This window comes from Eumetopias jubatus, unplaced genomic scaffold, assembly GCF_037043125.1.
Source record: "Eumetopias jubatus isolate StellerSeaLion01/CBP00866 unplaced genomic scaffold, mEumJub1_p1.0 scaffold_5, whole genome shotgun sequence".
Classification (NCBI taxonomy): domain Eukaryota; kingdom Metazoa; phylum Chordata; class Mammalia; order Carnivora; family Otariidae; genus Eumetopias; species Eumetopias jubatus.
The window spans coordinates 111,508,673-111,532,130 of record NW_028274811.1 but is presented as its reverse complement, the minus strand read 5'-3'; the positions used below and the strand labels follow the sequence as shown (position 1 = coordinate 111,532,130).

General features: G+C 50.0%; 1 protein-coding gene across 1 annotated transcript in view; it reads right to left on the bottom strand.

Annotated features, from left to right (window-relative positions):
* CCDC69 (coiled-coil domain containing 69) overlaps positions 1-23,253 on the bottom strand; it is a 36,357-nt gene extending 13,104 nt beyond the window's left edge. Inside the window, exons 1-4 of the mRNA XM_028106552.2 lie at positions 23,066-23,253; positions 6,837-6,906; positions 4,215-4,321; positions 3,615-3,702 (exon numbers count right to left, since the gene is read on the bottom strand). Of these exons, the coding sequence (XP_027962353.2) occupies positions 3,615-3,702; positions 4,215-4,321; positions 6,837-6,906; positions 23,066-23,113 (313 nt within the window). The 5' untranslated portion in view covers positions 23,114-23,253. The remainder of the gene's footprint in view (positions 1-3,614; positions 3,703-4,214; positions 4,322-6,836; positions 6,907-23,065) is intronic.
* Between the last annotated feature and the right edge of the window lie 205 nt (positions 23,254-23,458).

The following is a 23,458-nucleotide window of genomic DNA, read 5'->3' as shown; positions in this document are numbered from 1 at the left end:
CTCTCTCTTCCTCTCCTTCTGCCCCTTCCCCTGCTCGTGAGCTTTCTCTCTCTTTCTTTCTAATAAAAATAAAATCTTACCAAAAAAAGGATAGCCTGAGAGAATTTGGGGGGGAGTTGGAACTGTTTTGTACCAGATTAGAGTGATGATTACATGAATGTATACCTGTGCTAGAATTTATGGAACTGTATGCCAAAAAAGTCAATTTTACTGTATGATAATTTAAAAAAGAAAAACAAAAAGAAAATAAAAGACAACAAGGGGTCATCAAAGCTGAAGAACCACCACCAGCTTCTCCCAGTCATCTATGTACTGTCCCCCAAACACATAAAATCCTATTTCTTCCCTCCCACTATGCTTTTATTCATTCATTTAACACACACTTATGTACCACCTAATATAAGCCAAGTGATTTAGAAATAACTATGAAGGAATTCTGACCGATGGGAAGAACTCAGGACTGGCAGTGTCTTCTCCTCTGGGGTTTTTACATGAGGGAAAATTTTCTTATCAATTTATTTATAATACTAAAAGTAGTATCAAAGCAATGCATGGAGAACAGACCTGTTTTCCTACAATAGCCTCATAACAAGGGGAAGATAGATTTTAGAGATATGGAAGGTGACCTGAGATTCAAGGTAGTTTCCATAGATGTAGAAACTTAGCAGAGGTTGAGTGACAGGCCCAACACTGCACAGCACAGTAGAATTAAAACAGCTCTTCAGGCTTCAAATCCATTCCAAAACATTTTGTGCTAGTGTTGCAATATGTTTCAAGAATCTTAAAATTGTTCAGGCCTCTGTTCTAGTTATTCCATTTCTGGGAATCTAAGGACATATCGTGAAATGTGGGCACATCTTTATGCAAAAGACGTTTAGTGCGGTGTTATTTACAGCAGTTAAAATCTGGAAGTCTAGACTCACAGGATATAAGGAAAACCATGTATGCAATGGTCTAACTTTATCAACATTTACAAGCAGCATAATTATTTGGAAACATGTTGGAAACAATGTTAAATGAAAAGAACAGTATCTAAAATTTCTAACTGGGGGCATCTGGGTGGCTCAGTGAATTGATCATCTGACTCTTGGTTTCAGCTCAGGGCATGATCTCAGGGTCTTGAGATCAAGCCCTGTGTCAGGCTCCGCATGGAGTCTCCTTGAGATTCTTTCCCCCTCCTACTCCCTCCCTCCTGCTCCTCTCCCTGCTCGTGCTCTCTCTCTCTCTCAAATCTATCTATCTTAAAAAAAAATCCTACCTGTATTTTTAAAAGATAGTTCTCGGGAAAGATCATGCAAATACCAATGATTAACGGAAACACTGGTATAACATTTTCTAGGTCTGTTTCAATAACATTAAAAACGTACATAACCTTCTCCAAAGAAGATATACAAATGGCCAAAAAGCACATGAAAAGATGCTCAGCACAATTAGGTATTAGGGAAATGCAAAGAAAAAACCCATGAGCTACCACTCCACACTTCACTAGGATGGCAACAATAACAACAGTAACAACAACAATGGAAAATGACAAGTGTTGGCGCGGATGTGGTGCAATTGGAGCCCTTGGGCGTCGCCTCTTGGGATGCAGAATGGTGCAGCTGCGGTGGCAGACCGTTTGGCCATCTCTCATAAAGTTGAGCACAGATTTGCTGTATGACCCCGCAATTCTGCTGCTGGGTGTACACCCAGGGGAACCGAAAGTGCTCGTACTAGTGGCACTATTCACGGTTGCCAAAGGGGGGAGGCAGCCCAGGTGTTCATCAACTAATGAATGGATAACAAAGTGTGGTGCGTCCATGCCAACGATAATGGAATATGACTCTGCCATTAAAAGGGATGGAGTAGCTTTTAAAATGGGAGAGAGAAAAAGAAAGAGTGCAAATGTACGGTGCAGCATAGATGCGCCCTGCAAACATTATGCTGGGTGAAGAAGCCGGACGTGGGGGTCACAGATGGCATGATTCTATTTAGTGAGTGTCTAGGATGGACAAAACCATGGCCAGCGAGTGGACTGGTGGCTGCCAGGGGCTAGGAGGTTGGGGAGGGGCAGGGAGTGACTGTTTGGTGGGGATGGGGCTTACTCTCAGGGTGATGAGTGCGTGCTAGAATGGGATGGGGTGATGGATGCAGGGCACTCTGAATGTATGAAATGTCACTAATGGTAACAGTCTTATGTGTATTTTATCAAAATAAAAAAATATATATAAACTTGGTCACACCAACTCTACTAGTTTCTAAAGATAAAATCATGAATGTGGCCAAGATTTTACAAAACAGGGTTCACTGTGTAAGTATCATTGCTATTATAAACAATAGCAAAAGTTTGAAATTACCTAAATGCCTAACCAACTGGGGCTCGGTTAAATGAACAAGGGCTGACAGTGGATTGCTGAGTAATTACTAAAACTTATGTTACAGAAGTTTAATGACAAGATGTTAAAAGAATTCAAAGTGAGAACAATTTATCTCCTCCCCTCAAAGTCTGTGTGTGTATGTGTATAGATGAATATCCCAGGTAGACACACACACACACACACACACACACACACACACACACACAGAATGAAAGGGATCTACAGGGGTGCCTGGGTGGCTCGGTTGGTTAAGCGTCTGCCTTCGGCTCAGGTCATGATCTCAGGGTCCTGGGATTGAGCCCCGCATCGGACTCTCTGTTCAGCAGGGAGCCTGCTTCTCCCTCTCCCACTCCCTCTGCTTGTGTTCCCTCTCTGGCTATTTCTCTCTCTCTCTGTCAAATGAATAAAGTCTTAAAAAAAAAAAGGGATCTATGTCAAAGGGGTAACAGTGACTAGTTCTGGGTGGAATTACACACAATTTTAATTTCCTCAATAAGAAAATAATAAGTACTAATAATTGTTTGCTAAGTATCTTGTGAAATATTAGGCGCTGTTCTAAATTTTATCTACCTATCCATCTATCTGTACATTAAATCATTTAATTCTCACAAAGACCCTATGAACGAAGTTAACCCAATTCTTCAAGGTTACACAGCCACTAAGAGGAAGAGGTGAAGCTGGGATCCAAACCCCGGGACTGTGACTGCAGAGCCTGAGGTCCTAACCACGATGCTCTAAGATCGTTTTGTTTAACCCATAGATTCTAAATTTTTATGATGGTCTTATCACATATAAAAAGAAAAAAGTTATTTGAAAAAAATAACCCAACTATAAATTTTAAGAGCTGTCATTGTTGTAGGGAAGGAATATGGATATTTAAAAATTATCCTATTTGTCTAGAGTTTTCAAATTTCCTTTAAGGCATGTGACTTGCTTTTAAAATGGAAAGGGAAAAAAAAATCTCTCAACTAAGGTTAGACAAAGCATGGTGTCAGTTTTAAAGTCATGTCCAAAAGGACAAGTCCCAAGGACCCTGAAGACTCCAGCCCTGAAGCAGCCAACTATTTGAGGACCAGAGGCAGGGGGAGGGGCCAGTGATAGGAAGGAGGGGCCAGTGATAGGAGAGAGGGGCAGAGGCAGAAGGGAGGGGCCAGAGGCAGGAGGTGGGGGCCAGTGGGAGACCCCTGTGAACTCAGGAGGTGGGGACAAAAGAAGGAGCCTTCCCCACCCTTGCTAGTGAAGCATCTCCATCCTTACCTTGCAGGGTCTCCTCATGCTCTCCCTCCAGGACCCTTCGCTGTTCATCCAGTTTCTCTTGAAGCTCTAGCTCCTTCTCCTTCTCCACCTGGGGGCGGGAGGTGGCCAGTAGCATGAGACTGAGCAGGTTCAGCGCAGCCTCGCTTATTCACACACCAACCCCTGGAGCTTTGTAGAGGTTGGTGATCAGAGTTCCACCCCATTGTCTGTGTGACGGGAACGACCTGAGCTCAGCGGGAACAAGACCTCCAAGACACAGCAAGTGTGGCTGACTCTGCCTTCTTTAGATCTTAGAAGGGGGTTCCCAGAGAATTGTCTAGGAGAAGGGGATGTAGGAGTCTTCTAATCCTGATGCCCGCTCCAGGCAGGAAGTCTTTCTACTGTGTTAGTGTTTCCTGATCTTTCACCGCATACAATGAATATAATGAATTATATGCAAGCACTTACAACTATTTATTCAAAAGATAAAGGACTTCCTTCTTGGTGAAGGAGTAAGAGATACTTAGAACACCTAAATCCAAAGGTGATCCTCATTCTGGCATTGAGCAAGGTTAGCTAAGCAGGAGGAAGAGAGAAGGGCCGGGTGTTACCTGGACTTACCTGTTGTGCCCATTTCTTCCTCTCCTCTTCGTGTTGCTGGAGAATTCTGGTTATCTCCTTCTGGCACTCCTCAGCCTCCTCAGATGCACAGAGCTGGACAGCTGTGGCTACACGCAAGGAAGCAAAAAATTCACACAGAGCAGAGGTGAGGCCAGGGCCTGGTGGAGAGGATGTCGGAGGCCAGGGCTAAGGGCTGAGATCTCCAGTCTCCACCGCAAGAATGGTTTCAGTTGGAAGATCAACCTCCAGTGGCAGTCGCTCACATCTCTCCGGCTTTGGAGACCCTCCTTAGTGCGGGAGCCAGGGGTCTCATTCTGCCCCCTATGATCTACAGCAGAGCTGGTAACTCACAGGATGGACTCAGCCCATAATGGTGTTATTTGCTCTAACTGATATCTAAAGTAAAAAAAAGGGGGGGAGGGGAGGGCACCTGAGTGGCTCAGATGGTTAAGCATCTGCCTTCGGCTCAGGTCATGATCCCAGGGTCCTGGGATCGAGCCCCATGTTGGGCTCCCTGCTCAGTGGGAAGCCTGCTTCTCCCTCTCCCGCTCCCCCTGCTTGTGTTCCCTCTCTCACTGTGTCTCTCTCTGTCAAATAAATAAATAAAATCTTAAAAAAAAATAAGGTAAAAAGAATTTGCTGAGATTTAATCGTTGCTGGGCAACTTTTACTTCATATACAGATTTCCAACTTTTCTTCAAGAAGCCAAAGAACTGGTAGCGTGTACCTCTGTGCCAGCCAGGAGCTGAAGCTGAGGCACAGCTGTCTCCCGCTTCGTCCAGGACATGGTTCTGCCGTTGGCCAGAGTCACCTGCTCTACCTGCTGGGGCCTGTGAGGGTCTGGGTGTGTGAGCCCTGACCTTTAGCATCGCCCCCCCTCTCCAGCTGGAGGCAGAGGGGCTGCTGTGAGTGGGAAGGAGACGCAAACAGGAAGTCTAGCCCTTGCTTAGGGAGACTCCAGAACAGGCCCTGCCATTGCCCCTGTGAGTCCAATAGGCTCTGGATGTGCCCTAAGGCACGACCCGCCCTCTCTGTGCCTCACTTACCCACTGTGGGAATCGGGATAATAATATCTAGCTCACAGGGCTGTGGAGATGATCAAATCAGGAAATGATGGCAACAGAAATAATACCAGCAAGGTAAGGAGTACTGAGAGCTTACCATGTGCCCAAGAGCATGCCAGCCCTGTCCCAGGTGCCTCACGGGGAATATGCAGTCCTCACAACAACCCACTGTGGTGGGTACTATGTTTATCCCCATTTCACAGATGAGGAAACTGAGGGACAGAGAAGTTACACAACTGGCCCAGGATCACGCAGTTCACGGTCGGGGGAGGGCCTGTGAACCCTGCACAGTCTGATCCCACGGCAAGCTCTCCTGTCACCTTACTCTGCCTGCTGACGCACACAAAGCAGGAAGCGTTGTGCCAGGCATTTAGAGATAGCTCAATAAATGTGCCTTCTTGTTTACTGAATGCTCTCTAGAGAGTCATCGTTGCTCCTGACAAACATTAGAGGGGTTGGCATTACTGGTCCAGTTGGCATCATTACTGATGTTAGTATTATTATGACAGAGTGCCATAGGGTTGGCAAAGGGCATGAGGAGAAAGGTGAGGAGTGGGCCTGCTAGCCAGGAAGCTGGCCTGGGCTGCCTGTCAGGATGGGGGTTGGGGGGAGCGAGTCAGTGCTCTGGGTCCTGGGGAACCACTGGGGTCAAGTTCAGAGAACCCCAGACTCTCACAAACCATTTGGCTCAGCGTCCCAAACATTGGTCCACAAGACCAGTAGCTGGACTGGCACCTGCCAGGGAGAAGTTTATAACAAAGATAGATCATCACTACCAGGACAGTCTTCAGCCCCACTCCCAGAAACTCTTGTCGAGTCGGTCTGCAGTGGGGCCCAGAATGTGTATCTTTGAAGTTCCCCCAGGTAATTCTTGTGCACAGGCAGATTACAGAGCCTCTGAATTCTGATCCAATTGCTTATCTGGTACTTAAACTTCGTCTACAATGGCCCTGCCAGTCTCCAGTCTGTAACTGAACACTTTCCGAGATGGAGTGCTCATTTCATTACTAGGTAGCTCTGGTGGTTTTAAACCAACAATCACACAAAAAATCCTTTGAGACCGAACTGAATTCTGCCTGCCTGTTTCTGCCACCCTGAGGCCCTTGAATGGACCTCTGGGTCACACTGAACAAGGCTTATCTTTCTTCTGAGGGTACTTCAGACACTTGGAGAGAACTGTTGTGTTTTATTGCAACATCTTCTTTCCAGTAGAACAACCTCTGCTCCTTTAACTGCTCCTTACAGGACTGGGTTTCCAGATTTCTTATCAGCCTGATCTGTCTCTACTGTACTCCCTCCCAATTTTTCTGGATTCTCCTGAAAATGTACTTTCCAGAAATAAACTCAACCCTCCATGTGTGGAGGCATCAGTTCCTGGCATCAGTAGCCAGGAACAGGCAAGTACAGGTCAGGAGTATCACCTCCCTGATTTTAGACATGACACTGCTATTAGTGTAACCTACCTAAGGTCTCATGAGATAATTAAATATCAGCTTTGTTGATAAAGTAGGAAACCTCATGGATGGTGGGGAGGGCATTTATAGGGCTGGCTACTCACCTGTGTCCCCGTTGAGGGGACCTAGTTCCTGTGGCTCTGGTCTGGGGGGCTGATCTGGTTTTTGGCGCCTCTGGAAGAAATGAGACAACAATGAAGTGAAGGTAGAGGGTAGGAGGTCAATGTGAGGATGGATGCTGTCGTAGGATCCTTCCAAAGGCAAGACAGGACTGATGTCCAGCTATACCAGACCTTGCCTTGGATCCAGTTACTTAGCCTGCCTCCCTCACTAGCCGAAGGCAGCCCTCCCTCTGTAGGGAAGGGGTTCCCAGAGCAGGATTTCTCATCATTGCCACGGAAACCCTCAGTGGGGAGTCTGATACTGGTTGACCTCTCCTTAGATTTTTGTGGTTTGTGCCACCAACCATGAGGCCCTCCCTGCCCACCTCTTCCTTCTTCCAGCTCTTGGCCAGACCTTTTGCTATTACCCTCACCCCAGTTATAGCTGAAACTTCCCAACCTCTAGTTCAGAGACAATTACCCTTTCCTCTCAGGACCTATGGTTACCACAACTTCCTTCCAAGGAAGTTGATCCTTCCCTGTATTAGGGGCAAAGCATCAGAAGTCCAAGCCAGGGCACCTGGGTGGCTCAGCGGGTTAAGTGACTGCCTTCGGCTCAGGTCATGATCCGGGAGTCCCAGGATCGAGTCTCACATTGGGCTCCCTGCTCAGCAGGGAGTCGGCTTCTCCCTCTGACCCTCTTCCCTCTCGTGCTCTCTATCTCTCATTCTCTCTCTCTCAAATAAATAAATAAAATCTTTAAAAAAAAAAAAAAGTCCAAGCCATGGGGGCGCCTGGGTGGCTCAGTCGGTTAGGTGTCTGCCTTCAGCTCAAGTTATGATCCCAGGGTTCTGGGATCGAGCCCCGCATCGGGCTCCCTGCTCAGCGGGGAGCCTGCTTCTCCCTCTCCCTCTGCTCCCCTGCCCCGGCTCTCTTGCTCACTCTCTATCTCAAGTAAATAAATACAATTTTAAAAGAAAAGAAGTCCAAGCCATGGGGGGCAGTGCCCGGGTGGTTCAGTCGGTTAAGCGTCTGACTCTTGGTTTAGGCTCAGGTCAGGATCTCAGGGTCCTGGAATTGAGCCCCATGTCGGGCTCCATGCTCAGTGCAGAGTCTGCTTATCCCTCTCCCTCCTCTCTGCTTTTCTCCCTCCCTCTCTCTCTCTCTCAAATAAATTCTTTAAAAGAAGAAGGAGAAGAAGGAGAAGAAGAAGAAGAAGAAGAAGTCGTTGTCATCCAAGCCATGGTTTTACCATGCTTATTCTTTGTTAGAGGGGGTGTTTCGCCAACTATAAGGAGGCAGTGGTAATTACCTTGACAGATGGGGGTAAGACACCATACTCAGGATGTACTAGGCACTATGATGTCTACACTACCTTAGCTAATTTTCAGAATGATCCTGGGAAATATTAATATCCCCAAGTTACAGAACAGGAGGCTGAGGCTGAGTGAGGTAGATTATTCACTAATCAAGTTAGATTAGTGCATACCTGGCAGAGTCAAGGACTTGAGCCATATTTGGCCAGTATTGGTTGAATCTGATCAAAGGAGGCAAGAGATGCCAAAGGGCTGAATCCTGAAGCAGTGTCAGTGGCTCCCAGATTTTCAAGTTTCGTAAATAATATTTTTTAATAGGACAGTTGATATGGGTTGAAAAGCAAGGATGCTGAAAAACATTATCTGCAGACTAACACTATCATTTCATAAAATAGAGGATATTATAATCTTCCAAAATATAGTAAGGAAAGCTCAAGACACTTCTTCCAGGAAGTGGGGAACTGACATCCTTACTCAATGTTATACACACACTTACACCTTTAATTTTCTCATTTCACCCCAGATAGGTGGAAAGTCAGCCAAGGCCTGGCACTAGCCACTGGACCAGAATCTGGGGTAGAAAAAATAAATTAAGCCATCCTGTAACTTTTTAAGATGTTCTTGGATGTCTTTTTTTTTAAAAATAACATCACTTTTTTTTTTCTTTTTAAAGATTTTATTCATTTATTTGAGCAGAGGGAAGAGGCAGGGGGAGAAGTGACTCCCCGCCAAGCAGGGAGCCCCATGTGGGACTTGATCCTAGGACCCCAGGACCATGAGTGAGCCGAAGGCAGACACTCAACCAACTGAGCCACCCAGGCACCCCAAGATGTTCTTGGATGTTAACTAGACGTATTGTGGTGATCATTTCACAATACACGCAAATATCTAATCATTGTTGTAGACCTGAAACTAATATAATGTTTATATGTCAACTATCCCTTTAAAAAAAAAAGATGCTCTTAAAAAAATGAAAAAAAAATTGTAGATTGCATTTTAAGAAACCTTAAAAGGGGCGTCTGGGTGGCTCAGTCAGTTAAGCACCGACTCTTGATTTCAGCTCAGGTCACGATCTCAGGGTTATGAGATAGAGTCCCATGTTGGGCTCTCTGCTCTCAGGGGTCCACGCTGGGTGTGGAGCCTGCTTAAGATTCTCTCTCTCTCCTTCTGCCCTTCCTCCCTCTCTCCCTCTCTAAAAAAAAAAAAAGAAAAAAGAGAGAGACACTTAAGAAAATAAATCAGCCTGTGGAAAGGCTATGAAAATGTTCAATTAACTGAACTTTTTATTATGGTCACAGATTTTTAAAGGTACATTATTGCATAAAATTATTAACAATTTCCTGAACTCAAGAATGACTGAAATGCTGCTGGAAAGCATACTTCTGGTTGGGGAAGGAAGGTAAGTCAAGGGAAGGCTTCTACAACCTTCTGCTCCTGCCCCCCAGTGCCTGGCACAGAGCCCGGCACAGAGCCTGGTGCAGTGTGAGCCTCTGGCAAATGGAACAAGACATGGCACCTCCCCCCAGCCCTCAGTGGCTGGGCATACCTGACAACTGAGTTCTCCTTCCACCCTGGGAAGACTCGGCTCTCCCCGCCCAGGGCAGAGGGGATGCCCGACCCAGGCACATATCTGCGAAGCTGTCCAAGCAAGAATCTGGGGAAGTCACAGGAGCCAGCCTCTCTACCCTGGGCTGTCAGAAGGAGGGAGATCAATGGTTGTCTCATCCCCGTTGCCACCACTGGTTATGCTAATCTGGGGATGCTTTCATGGGACTGAGAATTCCTGGATTCCAGTCCCAGCTCTCCTACAAAGCTGGACAAACGTCTCCCCTCCTCCCTTCTCCACTGATCACTCCTCTGGGCTCCTGTTCCCTCCTTTGCCAAGTAGAGTCAAGAAGGGCTTAGTGGACCCCCGTGGTCTTCCAGCTCTGAGCCTCTGACCTCAGCTCCTCTCAGTAGCACTGACAGGCAGGGTTATTACAGTGAGGAAACCCAGGGAGGTAAGACACGGTGACTCTGTGCCTTGATGGCAGACTCAACGTCAGAACCAGGTCTCAGCACATTAGAGACTGGAGCAGTGGGGTTAAGAACGCCAGGATTCTAGCGGTGCCCGGGTGGCTCAGTCGGTTAAGCGTCCAGCTCTTGGTTTCGGCTCAGGTCATGATCTCGGGGTTGTGGGATTGAGCCCCACATCAGGCTCTGGGCTCAGCACGGAGTCTGCTTCTCTCCCTCTGCCCCTCCCCCACATCTTTAGCTCTAAAATAAATAAATAAAAACTTAAAAAAAAAGACATCAAAAACTAAAGATGTAATGTATGGTGATTAACATAACAATAAAAAATTAAAAAAAAAGAAGAACTCTGGGATTCTAGAATTACCCATACCGGGATTCAAATCCTAAATCTAACACTGTGTGACTGCATGGCCTCTCCAAGCCTTGGTTTCCTCATGAGATTGTTTTAAGGATTAGATGGGATAATGCACCCATAATGTCTGGCATATTCTGAGAGCTTAAACATTGCCTGAGTTTATTACTTTCTGTTTGAAAAGCAGGGCAAAAACAAAGGCCCTGCAGTGCTTTGGTAGATCTCCCTCAGACTGGCCTGAAGTAAGATCATAACGCTCATGAAAAACTGTCTTCTGCTAAACCACCACCACAGAAAGGTGAAAAACTCTCCTGCACTAACAGCTTCCAGACCACAGGCAGGATGGGACCCTGCGCTTGAGTCCCCAGATCCTGACAAAACCACTCCCAGGTCTACGGCTTCCCGTGACATTCAAGACTTAGCATGGGGCACCCGGGTGGCTCAGTTGGTTAAGCGTCTGCCTTCGGCTCAGTCATGATCCCAGGGACCTGGGATCGAGCCCCCATTGGGCTCCCTGCTCGGCAGGGAGTCTGCTTCGCCCTCTCCCTGCCACTCCCCCTGCTCGTGCTCTCTCTCTCTCTGTCAAATAAATAAATAAATAAACTTAGGAAAAAAAAGACTTATCACAGTCTGTCCTCAGGCGAGGATCCTCCTGTTCCTCCGTTTCCTTGATAAATATTTGTAAACTTCTTTCTCCAATTACAGTAGTAGTAATAATCGATCTATTTATTCATAATTGGAACATTATATATACTTCCTTATGTTTTATTTTTTCAAATACATTTTGAGCTCTTACTACATGGCATTAAATATTCTGTAGATATGTTAATTTTAATGACTCAAATATTACATCCTTGTGAATGAATTCAATCATTAAATAATCTGCACGAATACTTCGATTATTTCCATTTCTTAACTTCCAAATTATGCTTTCAGTGATCGCTTACTGACTTATATGTATTTTTACACATCTGAAACTACTGACTCTACCCTCCAGAAAGGTTCTACCAATGAACACACCCCCTGTTGGCGCACGAGAAGGCCAGTTTCACGGCAACCTTGCCAACACGGAATAGTATCACTTTTAAAAAAGCAATTGGCAAATTTGCTGGGCCCAAACCAAACAAGCCTATGGTACTCCTGGCCCCAGTAGGTGCATCCCTGTGTTCGAGACCATCCCAAGGCACTCATCCCAGCATGACACACCCTCCACAGTTCCTCAGGCTTCCAGGCTGAGCTCACGTGCCGTTTCGTTTCTCCTCTGTCCCTCTCCAGTGCTGAGTTAGTCCCTGGCAGCTCTGTGCCTGGGTGCCTGTTTTGGACACCCATGTGAGGACCTACCTGGTTACCTGTGCTTCTCCAGCTAGGCCAAGGGGCTCCTTGGCAACAGGGACCATGTTTGAAACCCGCTTTGGATTTGTCCCAGCATCTGTTATGATGCCCAGAACACTATTTCTTTGAGTGTGGTCTCTGGGTCTCCTGTATTATTAGAAGCACCTGGAATGCTTGCTTAACACAGCCCCCAGGCCCAGGTCTAGACCCACAGAATCCAAGGGTGGTAGATGTGCCGGGAAGCCCCAATCTGCCAATCTATGCAGGCAGCTCTGTTGCTCACAAAAGCCTGAGGACACATAGCCCAGAGCTGAGTAGGAATTGATAAGCAACTACGACATGGAAAATCCCCAGGTTGGGGCTCAGGCAGCTCCGTCCTCGGAGGCTACGGAGCAGAGTTCACCCCGCAGTGGGAGAGGACAGGAGCTGGGAGGGGGACATAAGAATTTCCCCTTCCAAAAGCAGAGTGGGGAGGCCCAGGGCTGGGGTGGGGCATCCGGATTGAGCTCTGGAAGAGGGGGAGCTGGGTCAGTGGGGTTTCCTGAGTCAACAGAAACTGGGAGAAGAGAGCGAGGTGGGTATCTGACAGCACAGGACGTAGGGAGAACCCAGGACTGGGGGAGACACCCGGAGACCCGGATTCCAGCTTTCCTATGAGACTTTAGGCGAGTCCCTTGCCCGTGCTGGACCTGTTTCTTTATCTGCCACGCGTCAGGGTTGGAACAGGTGTTCCGTTCAGTTCCTCCGACTCCAGGACAGCCCTTCCACTATGGAGGCTGGAAACAGGGCCCTTGTATCTTGGTAACACACACAGTTCTGGGGCCCAGCTCCTTGTTGTCAAGCAGACCAGAGCCCCGCTTTGGGTTCAACCTGAAGCAAACCTGGTCTGCAGCAGGATGCAGCTGCCAAATACAGGCGCGGAGTCCGGTAACATGGGAGGACAGTGGCCAGGGCTGTGGAGGAGCCAGATGAGCTCACGTCGGGTCGAGTGAGACCCCCAGAATATGCTTGCATTTTGAAGGGTAAATTGACAAACTGGAAGGCATCCAAAGGGAGCTGACAGCATGTGGAAGGAGGCCCAAAACCAAATTATAGGAGGTACTGGTAACAACAGTTGGTCAGCCTCAAGAACAGGCAAGAAAACCTGGCCACTGCCTTCAGATCTCTGCGGGACTGTCATGAGGCAGAAGCTGTGTGGTCCACAGACTTGGAGGGCAGGCTTGTGGCTAAGGGCTAGAAGTTTCAAGAAGTTTCAGTTCAACATGAAGAAGAATTTCAGAACTGTCCCAGACAGAGATAAGCTGCCTGACTAGAGGTGGGGGTTTGGTGGTGGTAGTGAGATCTCCATCACTGGTAGCAGGCAAGAAGAGGCAAACTTCATTCTGCAGGTTGGATGGAGTGATCACAGAGGCCCTTCAACTCCAACAGTCTATAATTCTATAAAGTATCCTTGATGTTCAGCAAGTAAAGCCCTCTGGTAAGCCTAAAGTGCAGGTGGAGAGTGAAAGCCACCAGCATGAACACGGCCTCGGAGGGCTCTGCTGAGTATTTTCCAGGTTGTAGTACTTTGGGGTGAATTTCCATAGTCCTGTACTGAAGCCTTTGGGGCAGAATCCTCAATTTCCCTCAAACTGTGAGCTGCACCAGGCAAGGGTGAGTAAGGCAGAAGCAGCTCAGATGGAAGCTGCTCGGTTATTCCTTACGTTGGGGCCCTTGTTAGGATGGAAGCCAAGAGCAGCCCTGAGGATGGCTCAGCCTTTCCTGACCACACTTGGTCTCACCTCGCAGGAGGAACCATCATCACTCCATGCTTTCCATGGGCCTTTGGGCTTTGTGTATTGCTGATTGAGTGGTATCATTTATATCATTATTCCTGCTTTGCTTAGAGAATTCAGTAATCAAAGGACCCTCAGGAGTTCCCTAGCTCCTTTCCTGTTCCCTGGCTTCCCTTGGCCACGGAGCTCTGTCCTCCCATTCTGGCTGAGGGATGCTTGCTGGGACCCAGCAGGCAGGCCTGGAAGGGCCCCTGGAGACAGTTTATTCCAATCCCCACCTCCTATTTCTAGATGGAGAAACTGAGGCCCAGAGGTGGGATGGAAAATACTTGTCAGAGGCCACAAAGCAGGGGGACAAGTGCCCTCACGAGAATCCAGATTCAAGGTGGAGCCTGGAGGCCCTTCCATTTCCTTTCCTTTATGCATACACCAGATTGATGGCAGTAGCCGAAGTTTAGGGGACAGATGATTCTGGGCCTCACAGGACTCAGGTCACACCCCTCTGTAGTATCAGGGCTGCCTTTCCGCCATCTGGACTCAGCGTGGGTGGGGCCGCGCACCAGTAGTTTCAGAATCTTAACAACCACAGGCAGAGCCTATTGGCTGAGGGTAGAGGCAGGAAGGAGGTGGGGGTGGAGGCCCAAAGGGCCCCCTCCAGAAGGGGGAGGAAAGGCAGGGCCTAAATGTTCAGGGCTGTTGAGAAATATTAGCCTTCACACCCAAATCACAGAGGCTCTGATGGAAGATCCCTATAAACATAGGTCTCAGCTTCCCTATCTCTAAGATGGATGGACAGAAGTATTTTGGCAAAGTAATGCCTGAATCTGATTTCATTTTCACATGCCAAGGACACTGAAGATTTAGTTCATCTCATTCATACTCCAGAGTGTGGCGTAGGCATCGCCCACTGCCTGCCTGGGATGGATCAGCGTGGCTATGAGATCAGGGCGGCCTAACGGTGGGAGGGCCAGCCTGCACCACTGGGCTGCACTGGGGGGCACCGCCCATTCTCGGAACACCTGTGATGCCCCCAGCGCACCCCACTCAGGGGCGGATGTGGTCTCCAGCGCTTCTATCTGATCGACCGAGGAATGAGATCTTAGAGGAGGACAGAACCACTTCCCTCTTCAGCGCCTACTGAGCCGGGCCATGGCAGACTGTGGGGGAGCCCTGGAGCACCGGGCCCAGGCTTGTGCACAGATGGAGAGGCTGAGGCCTAGAGAAAGGCTTTCTGATACGCAGTATTCCTTGTCCTTCTCCCCAGAGCCCACGTTTTCCTGTTCCCCCACCAGCTTCCCAGGATGTCTGCCAGTTCTAGTCTCCTCCGAGGGCTTGGAGCTGGCAAAAGCACTCAGCACCACCTCTGGCATTTGGGTCAGACTGGGACTCTGAAGGAGTGGGGCAGGAAATGATGGCAGCAGCCGGGGCAGAGGAAGAAGCATGCTGAGGGCACAGAAGAGATGCCAGACATCCACCGGTCTCCCCAGCGCAATGACAAACTCCCACGTGGGGGTCTAGAGTCAAAATCCCGGCTTGCCACTTGCTGTGTGACCTTGGGAAAGCACCCAGCCCTCTCTGGGCTTCTGTTTTCTCTTCTCTAGGGCATGGAGTTGGGCAATGGGATACATCAGAGTCTTTCCTGTGTTGACATGCTTCGGATGAAGAAGAAGGGGCAGGGTGAGGTCATCCTGCCCCCCCATCCTGTATCAATCCTGTCATGCTCGTGTGCTCGGGGCAGAGCAGGACAGGCGATCTACACATGGCTGTCAATGCCTGCATGAAGAGAGCTTCTCCAGAGGACAAGAAAAGAGGCGCCCTTGCTCAGGAGGGCCTGGGTAGTGTCCTGAGCCCTTCATACCACCCTCTGTTCTCGAGCAGCCCCTATGGGGAGGACAGTAACTGCCCAGAGCAGAGGGTGACAGGGAGTCAGTGGCTACCTGCCCCCCCCCCCCAGGTTATAGGCAGCGTGCCCCACCAGCCTGCAATTGCCCTGCTAGCAGAGAGACACCCACTCGTGAGGACAGCAGCGCCTCCCCAGGGTGCTCAGGGCAGAGTTGTTTGTAAGAGGGAAACACTGGAAACCAGCCTCATGTCTGTGGTGGGGACTGGCTCAATACACTAAGGTACATAACACCACGCAAGGTCACTCATAAGTCTAAATAATGAAGTACATTTTACATACAGAGTTGGGAAGGCATTTGGTAGAATACCAGTACGCAAAATAAACTATTTTCCTTGGTACATCAATGCACACAAAAGAACAGAGAAAAGTACCTAGAATAGCACCGACTGATGGCACTTGTCATTTCTAGAGAAAAGACTAAGATTCTTGTAGCCAAGGAGGGGGAGCTTTAGTGTTACCTGAATTCTTAGAATTTTTTAAACAGCGATGTAGTCAAGTTTTCCTTGTGTGCAAAGACATTCACAAGAAGAAGAAATACCTCTCTTGAAATCTACAAGCAGCCAAGGCAGTCATTTTACAGATGGGGATGTCCAGGCCCAGGGAGAGAACCTCTTGGCTCAGACCCCCAGCAAGTTAGGGGAAGAGGCAGGAGTTAGACCACCGTTGACTCCCAGGGCGGCGCTTTCTTCCACGGATGCTGCAGCTGGTGGCCGAAAGCCTCTGGGCCTTGTCCAAGCACCTCATTGCTTGCCACTCTCCCTATTCTTCTGGGGAGCCATGGGTCCAAATGGGAGGCTTTGGGTTTTGGCTGCCCACCTTGACCGATGGTGGAGGGTGAGAGCGGGGGTCATTAACCTGAAGATATAGAAGTTTCCCAGGGCTGCTCTAACAAATTACCACAGAGTTGGAACCCTAAAACAGAAATTTATTCTCTCACAGTTCTGGAGGCTAGAAGTCCAAAATCAAGGTGTTGGGAGAGTTGGTTCCTTCTGGAGGTTCTGGGAGAATCTGTTCGATCCCTCTCTCCTAGCTTCTGGCGGGTGCCACAATCCTTGGTGTTTCTTGGCTTGTGTTTCTGCAGCCCTCCGATCTCTGCTTCTGCTATCCCATGGCCTTCTCTCTGTCCAAATTTTCCTGTTCTTATGAGGACAACAGTCATTGGAATAAGGCCCACCCTAATCCAGTAGGACCTCATCTTAAATGGATCCCATCTCCAAAAAACCTATTTCAAATAAGGTCACATTCATAGGTTCTGGGTGTACCTGAGTTTTGGTGGGGGTGCGCACTGTTCACCCTGGTACAGATAACTTTCCTAATCTAATGTCAGGGCTACATCCTTAAGGAGTGGGCAGTGGGTAGGGCTGTGTGGAGCTGTGGAGAAATGGCAAGGAGGTCTATGAGGTTCCTCGTATACTTGGTGAAAGAACGCCACCACTGGGGGAGAGGGAGAAGCGGAATTAGGTCAGGTTGTACATCACTTACCTGGGGGAAAGCATGGATGTGGGACGGATGTTTTATGTCTTGTAAGGTGTTTGGCCTAGATGTTCTGGAAGATTCAGGTTTGAAAATAAAGTGACAAGATAAATGATTTTTAGGGATGAAAATTCACCTGGCAAGAGAAACAGGATGACTTCTCTTCAGGTAATGGACAGATTTAGATCTACACATGCTAAAGATGGATGGGTGTTTTTCTCTCTTGCTCCTACTCTCTGCCCACGGCGGGCTCACAGGAGTTCCTCCAGCCCTGCCTATGGGTCCTGCTCTCCCTGGTCATCCAGCAGGGCTCACAGGACTCTGAGAGTGGAGGACACTGAGGAGACAAAGACGGGAACCCAAGTGCCCCCAAGATGTCAGAGCCAGAACTTGGGCCAACCATCAGCCTCTCCCTTTTACTGGGGGGGGGGGGGTTGTCCTTACATTTTCCAAGTTTCTTTTTTTGAACATGAATGTTCATGAATGTTATACTGAGACCCTTTAGAACCCCCTTTCCAGGCAGATTTCAGGCTGTTGTTTACTAGCTGATCTGTGACCACTGAGAGGTCAGGTGGCAGTGTCCCAACCCCCCCCCCCCCAGGACCATCACCATCTTGACTTACATAGCAGCCTGCTTCTGGGCAACTAATTTGAAGTTTTATCTTTTCTGCCCTCTTTACAATAAAAAAGACATGAAGCATGGGCTCCAAACTCAATACCCAATTGAGGCAAAGATGGAAGTCTTTAGGTGGCTGGGGACATATCCTGCCCCTGGGGACCTACATTAGCCACCTGGGAATTCGACTACAAAGGAAAAGAACAGAATTAAAACCACATACATGTGCAGAAAACGTGTTGCCAAAGATTGCGTCTCTAAGGCAAGGATTATCAGAAAGTTTTCTAACGTCTTAGGTCACTAGGTACAGATGTCCTGCTATAAAATAGAAATCTGGCTTTTGACCTCCCAAGATTTTCAGAGTGCATACATATGGAAGCCTATGTTGGCTTTAGCTGTGGTGACTTTATGGGTTGGGCAAAAACCACCAGCTCAGAGGCTACATACACACCAAAGTCTCCATTATGCTTGGGGCAGAGGGATCAGGGCCCAGGAAAGTCCTCTCAGGTTCCTTTTTTTTTTTTTAAAGATTTTATTTATTTATTTATTTGAGAGAGAGAGAGAGAGATAATGAGAGATAGAGAGCACGAGAAGGAAGAGGGTCAGAGGGAGAAGCAGACTCCCCACTGAGCGGGGAGCCCGATGCGGGACTCGATCCCGGGCCTCCAGGATCATGACCTGAGCCGAAGGCAGTCGCTTAACCAACTGAGCCACCCAGGCGCCCAGTCCTCTCAGGTTCCTTAACCATCCCACCCTCGGCAAACCAAGCTAAAAGGTCAGATTTGCCTTGTTCCTATTGACCAGGTGTCAGGAGCCCGGACTTTCCTATATACCACTCACCCCAACACAGCTGTCTAGTCCCACCCCACCAACCTTCAAAACCCAGCGAAGAGGCCAGCTCTCTCAGGAGGCCTTCGCTCAGCCCCTCCTCTCCCCTCTGAGCTCAGAGCCACCTCTCCCCCCCCCAATCAGGATGAACATGCCAGGATGCTCATGAAGAATGAGGGTAGGAGTGGGGAATGCAAACAACCAAGTGTCCAAACCGGTTACATAAGCCACAGAATATTAGTTGGCCATTAAAAATCATGTTTCCATGGACTATGTAACAGGAATGCCTCCAGCGAAATATTAACTAGAATATAACCACTTTAAAATATAGTCCCAGTCGTGTAAAAATAGTCACCCTCATGTGTATTATATATATAGGAAAAACAGAAGGGCAGTGAAATGTGCACAGAGGCTATGTCTTAATGGTGATTTTTAAACTTCTTTATATTTTTCCAAGTTCTGAAATTTTGCCTCAAACATTACAATAATCAAAATTAGATTTCTTAAGCAGAATCCTAAATATTTACTAGTCCTAGGCTTACATGCCCTCTTCTAGTCTTGCCAAAATGTCACCTGACCTGTTTGAACTCCTCCGGAGATGGAGAACTTGCTACCTTTCTTCCTCACGAGAAGTAGAATCTGGCTTCCTTTAGCTTCCCCTCAGCGGCCACAATTCTGCCTTCTGGAACAACAGAGAACAAGGCTGCTCCCCACGTCCCCTTGGCAACACTTCAGAGATTCGAAGGCAACGGCCAGGCTCCAGGCTTCATGTCCCCAACCCCAACAGCCTTCCAAGGACATTAATGTCCCCCTGTCTCCCACACCCCTGGTACAATCCAGGCAGTGATGTCCGTGAGGTATAATTATATCTCCCTGGCATTACCCACATCACCTCTTATCAAAGGCATGCCACTTGCCAGTCAGTGTCTCAGAGGTTCTGTTGCATGCCTTCTTTCAACTAATCTTTAGAACAACCTTATGACCCAGGAGTGAATCTCACACCTATCTCACAGATGAGGAAACCAAAGCATGGAGAAGCCAAGCCCTTTCCACAGCCACTTAACAGAGTGCGACTGAGCCAGGACTGAAGCAGCACCTAGCACCCAGCCCACTGTGCCCAGTGAGGAAATGAACACATGAGCCCAGCTCTAAAGCCCACATCCTTGGTGTCCATGGTTTGTTTCCGGATTCTGTAGGCCTATGCTGGGCCTATACCCTGCACCCCAGGGTAGCCAGGTCATTCACTTCTGCATCCATCCCCCTCTCTCACCGGGCCTGCTACGTGGAAGTGCTCCTGAAGGGCTCCTGAAAGCCGGAACCATTGAGAACCCGTTGCCCGAGGCCCAGCTGTGGGAGCAGTGCTGAGTGGGTTCTCTGACTCTCTGCTCGGTGGCCAGAGCCAAAGTCCTGGGGGCTGGGGAGTTCGGACATCATACCAGGCACACAAACACAGAGGGTTGGCCATGAGGCAGTAGGTGTCCCTCCCCACCCCTGCCCAGGGGGGCCTCTGGACTCCCCTGTCACTCCTACAGGCAAGTCCCTGGCAAATTTGTTTCCTTGGCCCCTCCCCTCTCTTCCATTCTCCTCCCAAGTCCTCCTGGGGACATGACCACAGCACCCATGGTCTCAGTCAAGACGGGTTTAGGAAGGACCAGACAGTTCAGATGGCTCCTGAGCACCTACCTGCCAGGGATCCCCACTCAAGCATCCATCAGGATTTCAATTCATCCCAATAAGGCAGTGACTTAGCCTCAGGTTGGGTCTCCTGGCTAAGGCCACCAGGCACAGGAGACTACAGAACTCAGCAAACCCTCTAATTCTTGAACTTGGAAGGACTGAGAGGTCCTAGCGGTCAAGCCTCTGTCCCTAGCCAGGGTAGTCCCCGCTGAAAGTTCTGAGCTCATTCCTTGCTGCCTGCCACCTCCACTTTTAACAATGAGCCCCGTCATCCTGCACTTTCTCTGGCTCAGCCTCAGCTCAGGCTCTTCGCTCTGCCTCGACTGTAACTCCTACCAAACCCTTCAACGTTCAGTCAAGGCATCCCCACACCCCATCTTCCCCCATCCAAGGAGTCTTCCTGTATCTCTTGAGGCTGGGTGAGGTACTGCTGCTGCACCCCGGGCTAAGCCCTAGCCTGGCTGTTTGGCCCTCATTTGTTCACTCAGCTAGTTCTGCAGCACTTGCTCTGTAGGAGGCAATGAGCACCAGATGGGGGGTGCAGAAAACCAGGCTCAGGTGAACAACTTTGTCATCAACTGGCTCTATGACTTTGGACACATCACTCCTCCCTGAACTTCCGTGTCCTCACCTGTGGAGTGGCAAAGATTTGGCAGCTCAGCCTAGCTTCCAGGGCTTTTGTAAGGCCCGCGGGATGTGAAAGCTCTCTGTAAACTGCCATTCAGGGTGAGTCATTGTTGCCATGACCTAACCCTTCTGTGGTGTGAGCTCATTTTTGTACATCCCATCCTTAGAGCCCTGTGCCCCCCAGGGGACTGACAGCTGGTGGGGATGGCCTTGGGAGCTCAGGCTTTCCGGGGTTTGGCACCTGGATGAGAAACTGGGCAGGAGCACAGCCTGGAGAGATGGAAACAGGAGCGAACTTTAAATGAACTGGCTTATAGATCCTGCCACACAGGGGCAGGGGCCTGGCATTTCTGGGGCAGGAAGACATGCCGGACTGCCCTGAGGCAACGGAATGAAGGCTTTAATGCCAAAGGGCTTTGGAATCAATAAGAAGCCACTGGAAGCCAGAGACAAAGAGCACCGGACTAGGGGGCCGGATACTGGGGTTCCATTCTAAGTTACTCTGTGACCTCAGTCAAGACCCTTCCCTTCTTCAGGCCTTACCCTCTGCTCTGCACATCAGCCCAGGTGGCACCCAGGGCCCTTTCCCACTGGGATCGTCTGTGCGGGCTTTACTTGCCCTTCACAGCTTGTGGGCGGGGGTGTCGTCCAGTTCAGGCTGTGCCAAGGACAGACAGGGACAGCTGGTAAGGCTCTTGGAAGGGCAAGGAGGCAGGGGAACCCATGCTCACTGTGGAAGGGTCAGGTCTGGAACAGGGCCCCTCTTTAGGTCTCCTTCTGCCCCTGCCTAGATGGAATTCCCTCTTGGCCCACTTTGCAGATGGAGACGTTGACACAGGTACAGAGAACACAGACTCTCAGACCCTTAGAAATCATCCTGCTCATCTCCCTCCCTTCTCCATGTAGAGGGAGAAACTGAGGCCCTGAGAGTGGTACGGGCTTGCTTGAGGTCATGTATCATGTTTATTATGGCAGAGCCAGGACTGATGTCCATCTATCACTGGCTCCATTCTGGGTCTCAAGCCAGGCTCAGCTTTCTCTGCCCACCATCCCCATCAGCCAGCCCTCGGCTTCCACGGTGGCAAGCCAGCCTCAGTTTCCCTGTTGGAGTAAGGGAAGACAGGAGGGTTTCTCGGTCAGAGCTTGGTGGGGTTTCTTGAACTAGGAATAAAGGAGGAGTAAGAAGCATTGTACTTAGGGTGAAAACTCCTCTCCCTGAACTAGCACAGGGCAGGGAAAGCTTGCCTTGGCCCCAGTAAAGCAAGGGGGGGGGGAGGGGGGAGGGGGGGGAGAGGGGGAGAGAGAGAGAGAGAGAGATTTATTTGAGTTTTATGAAAAATAACATTTGGTTGCAGTGTGGGGCCTCTCAGGGTCTCCGGAGGACTGCTCATCAAGTTTATGGGACCACCTCCTCCCACCTGGCTGAAAAGCAGGGAGTAGTAGGAAGAAGGGTTAGAACTTGAGGGTCCTTCTTTCCCCCTCTGCGCCTCGGTTGTTCCCCCGAGGAAGTTGTCCTCTGGCTCCAGGCTCTGACCTTCTGTGCTGGTCAGAACCCAAGGGGCACCTGGTCCCACTGTCAGAAACCCGAGTAGAGTCTCCTGGGCCCTAACCCAGCTCCGAGGCCCCTGGGGGAGGGACAGGAAGGAAAGGAAGGGCAGCAGCAGGCGGTAGATGTCCTCCCTCTTTGGCCCCTCCCAGCTACCCCCAGGACAGCCCACACGCACCGGCTTTGGGGCCTGAAGAGCCTCGAGACCGGCGCTTCTCAAACTTTAAAGCCTGTTGTAATCACCTGGACAGCTCGCTAAAAGGCAGGTTCTATTTTGGCAGGTCCGGGGCACTGCCTGAGATTCTGCATTTCAAACAGGTCCCGGGTGGTGCCGCTGCTGTAAATCCGTGGACCACTCTGAGAGTAGCGGCCTCAGAGATTGTGTGCCTCAGAACGGTGGGAAAAGCGGAAGGCCCAGAGAGGTCAAGTCACTGGTCCGTGGCCACACAGCGAGCAGCCCCGGACGGAAGGAAAAGGGCACCTGCCATAGCACTGGACGTTTCCCCGCTCGGGCCGCCGGAATTAGCCGCGCTTCCCGGGCCCAGGGGCCGTGTCGGTAAACTCGGCTGCCCCGAGCGGCTCAGCCCGCGGCCGGGGCTAAGAGCGCCGCCCGGCCGAGCTTTCCCCGCCTCCCTCCGCGCCGGCCTCTCTCCGTCCTCCGCCCGGCTCCCTGGGACGACCGGAGGGGGCCGGCGGCTCCGAGAGTCCCTGCGGCGGAGCGGTTCCGCACCCTCCTCCCCTCCCGAGGCAAACTTCGCCGCCGGAGCCCTTTACCTTTTTGGGGGCTTTGCAGCAGCTCAGCCTGCTGTGTCCGCAGCCCATCCTCCTCCGGGGACTCCCGGACGCCGCCTCCCAACTCCGGGGCACTCCCCGGAGGACCCAGCCGTCGCGGCCCCGCTGAACGCCGCGCGCCCGCCGGCCGGGGCTGCCGGCGAGACCCTGAAACTGAACCTGGAAGCGCAGACTTGAGCCGGAGCTGGGGCGGCCGCGCGCCGTAAATACCCGAAGAGCAGGGCCTCCGCGAAGCCCGCGGGGTTCGCGGTGCCGCCGCCCGAGGCAGGTGACCAGGATCTCGGTAAATGATAACAACCTTGGGCCAGGGCAGAAGAGATCCCTAGGAGCAACGGATGCTTTTCCGGGCCCTTGGCGGAGAAAAGGCCAGGAAAA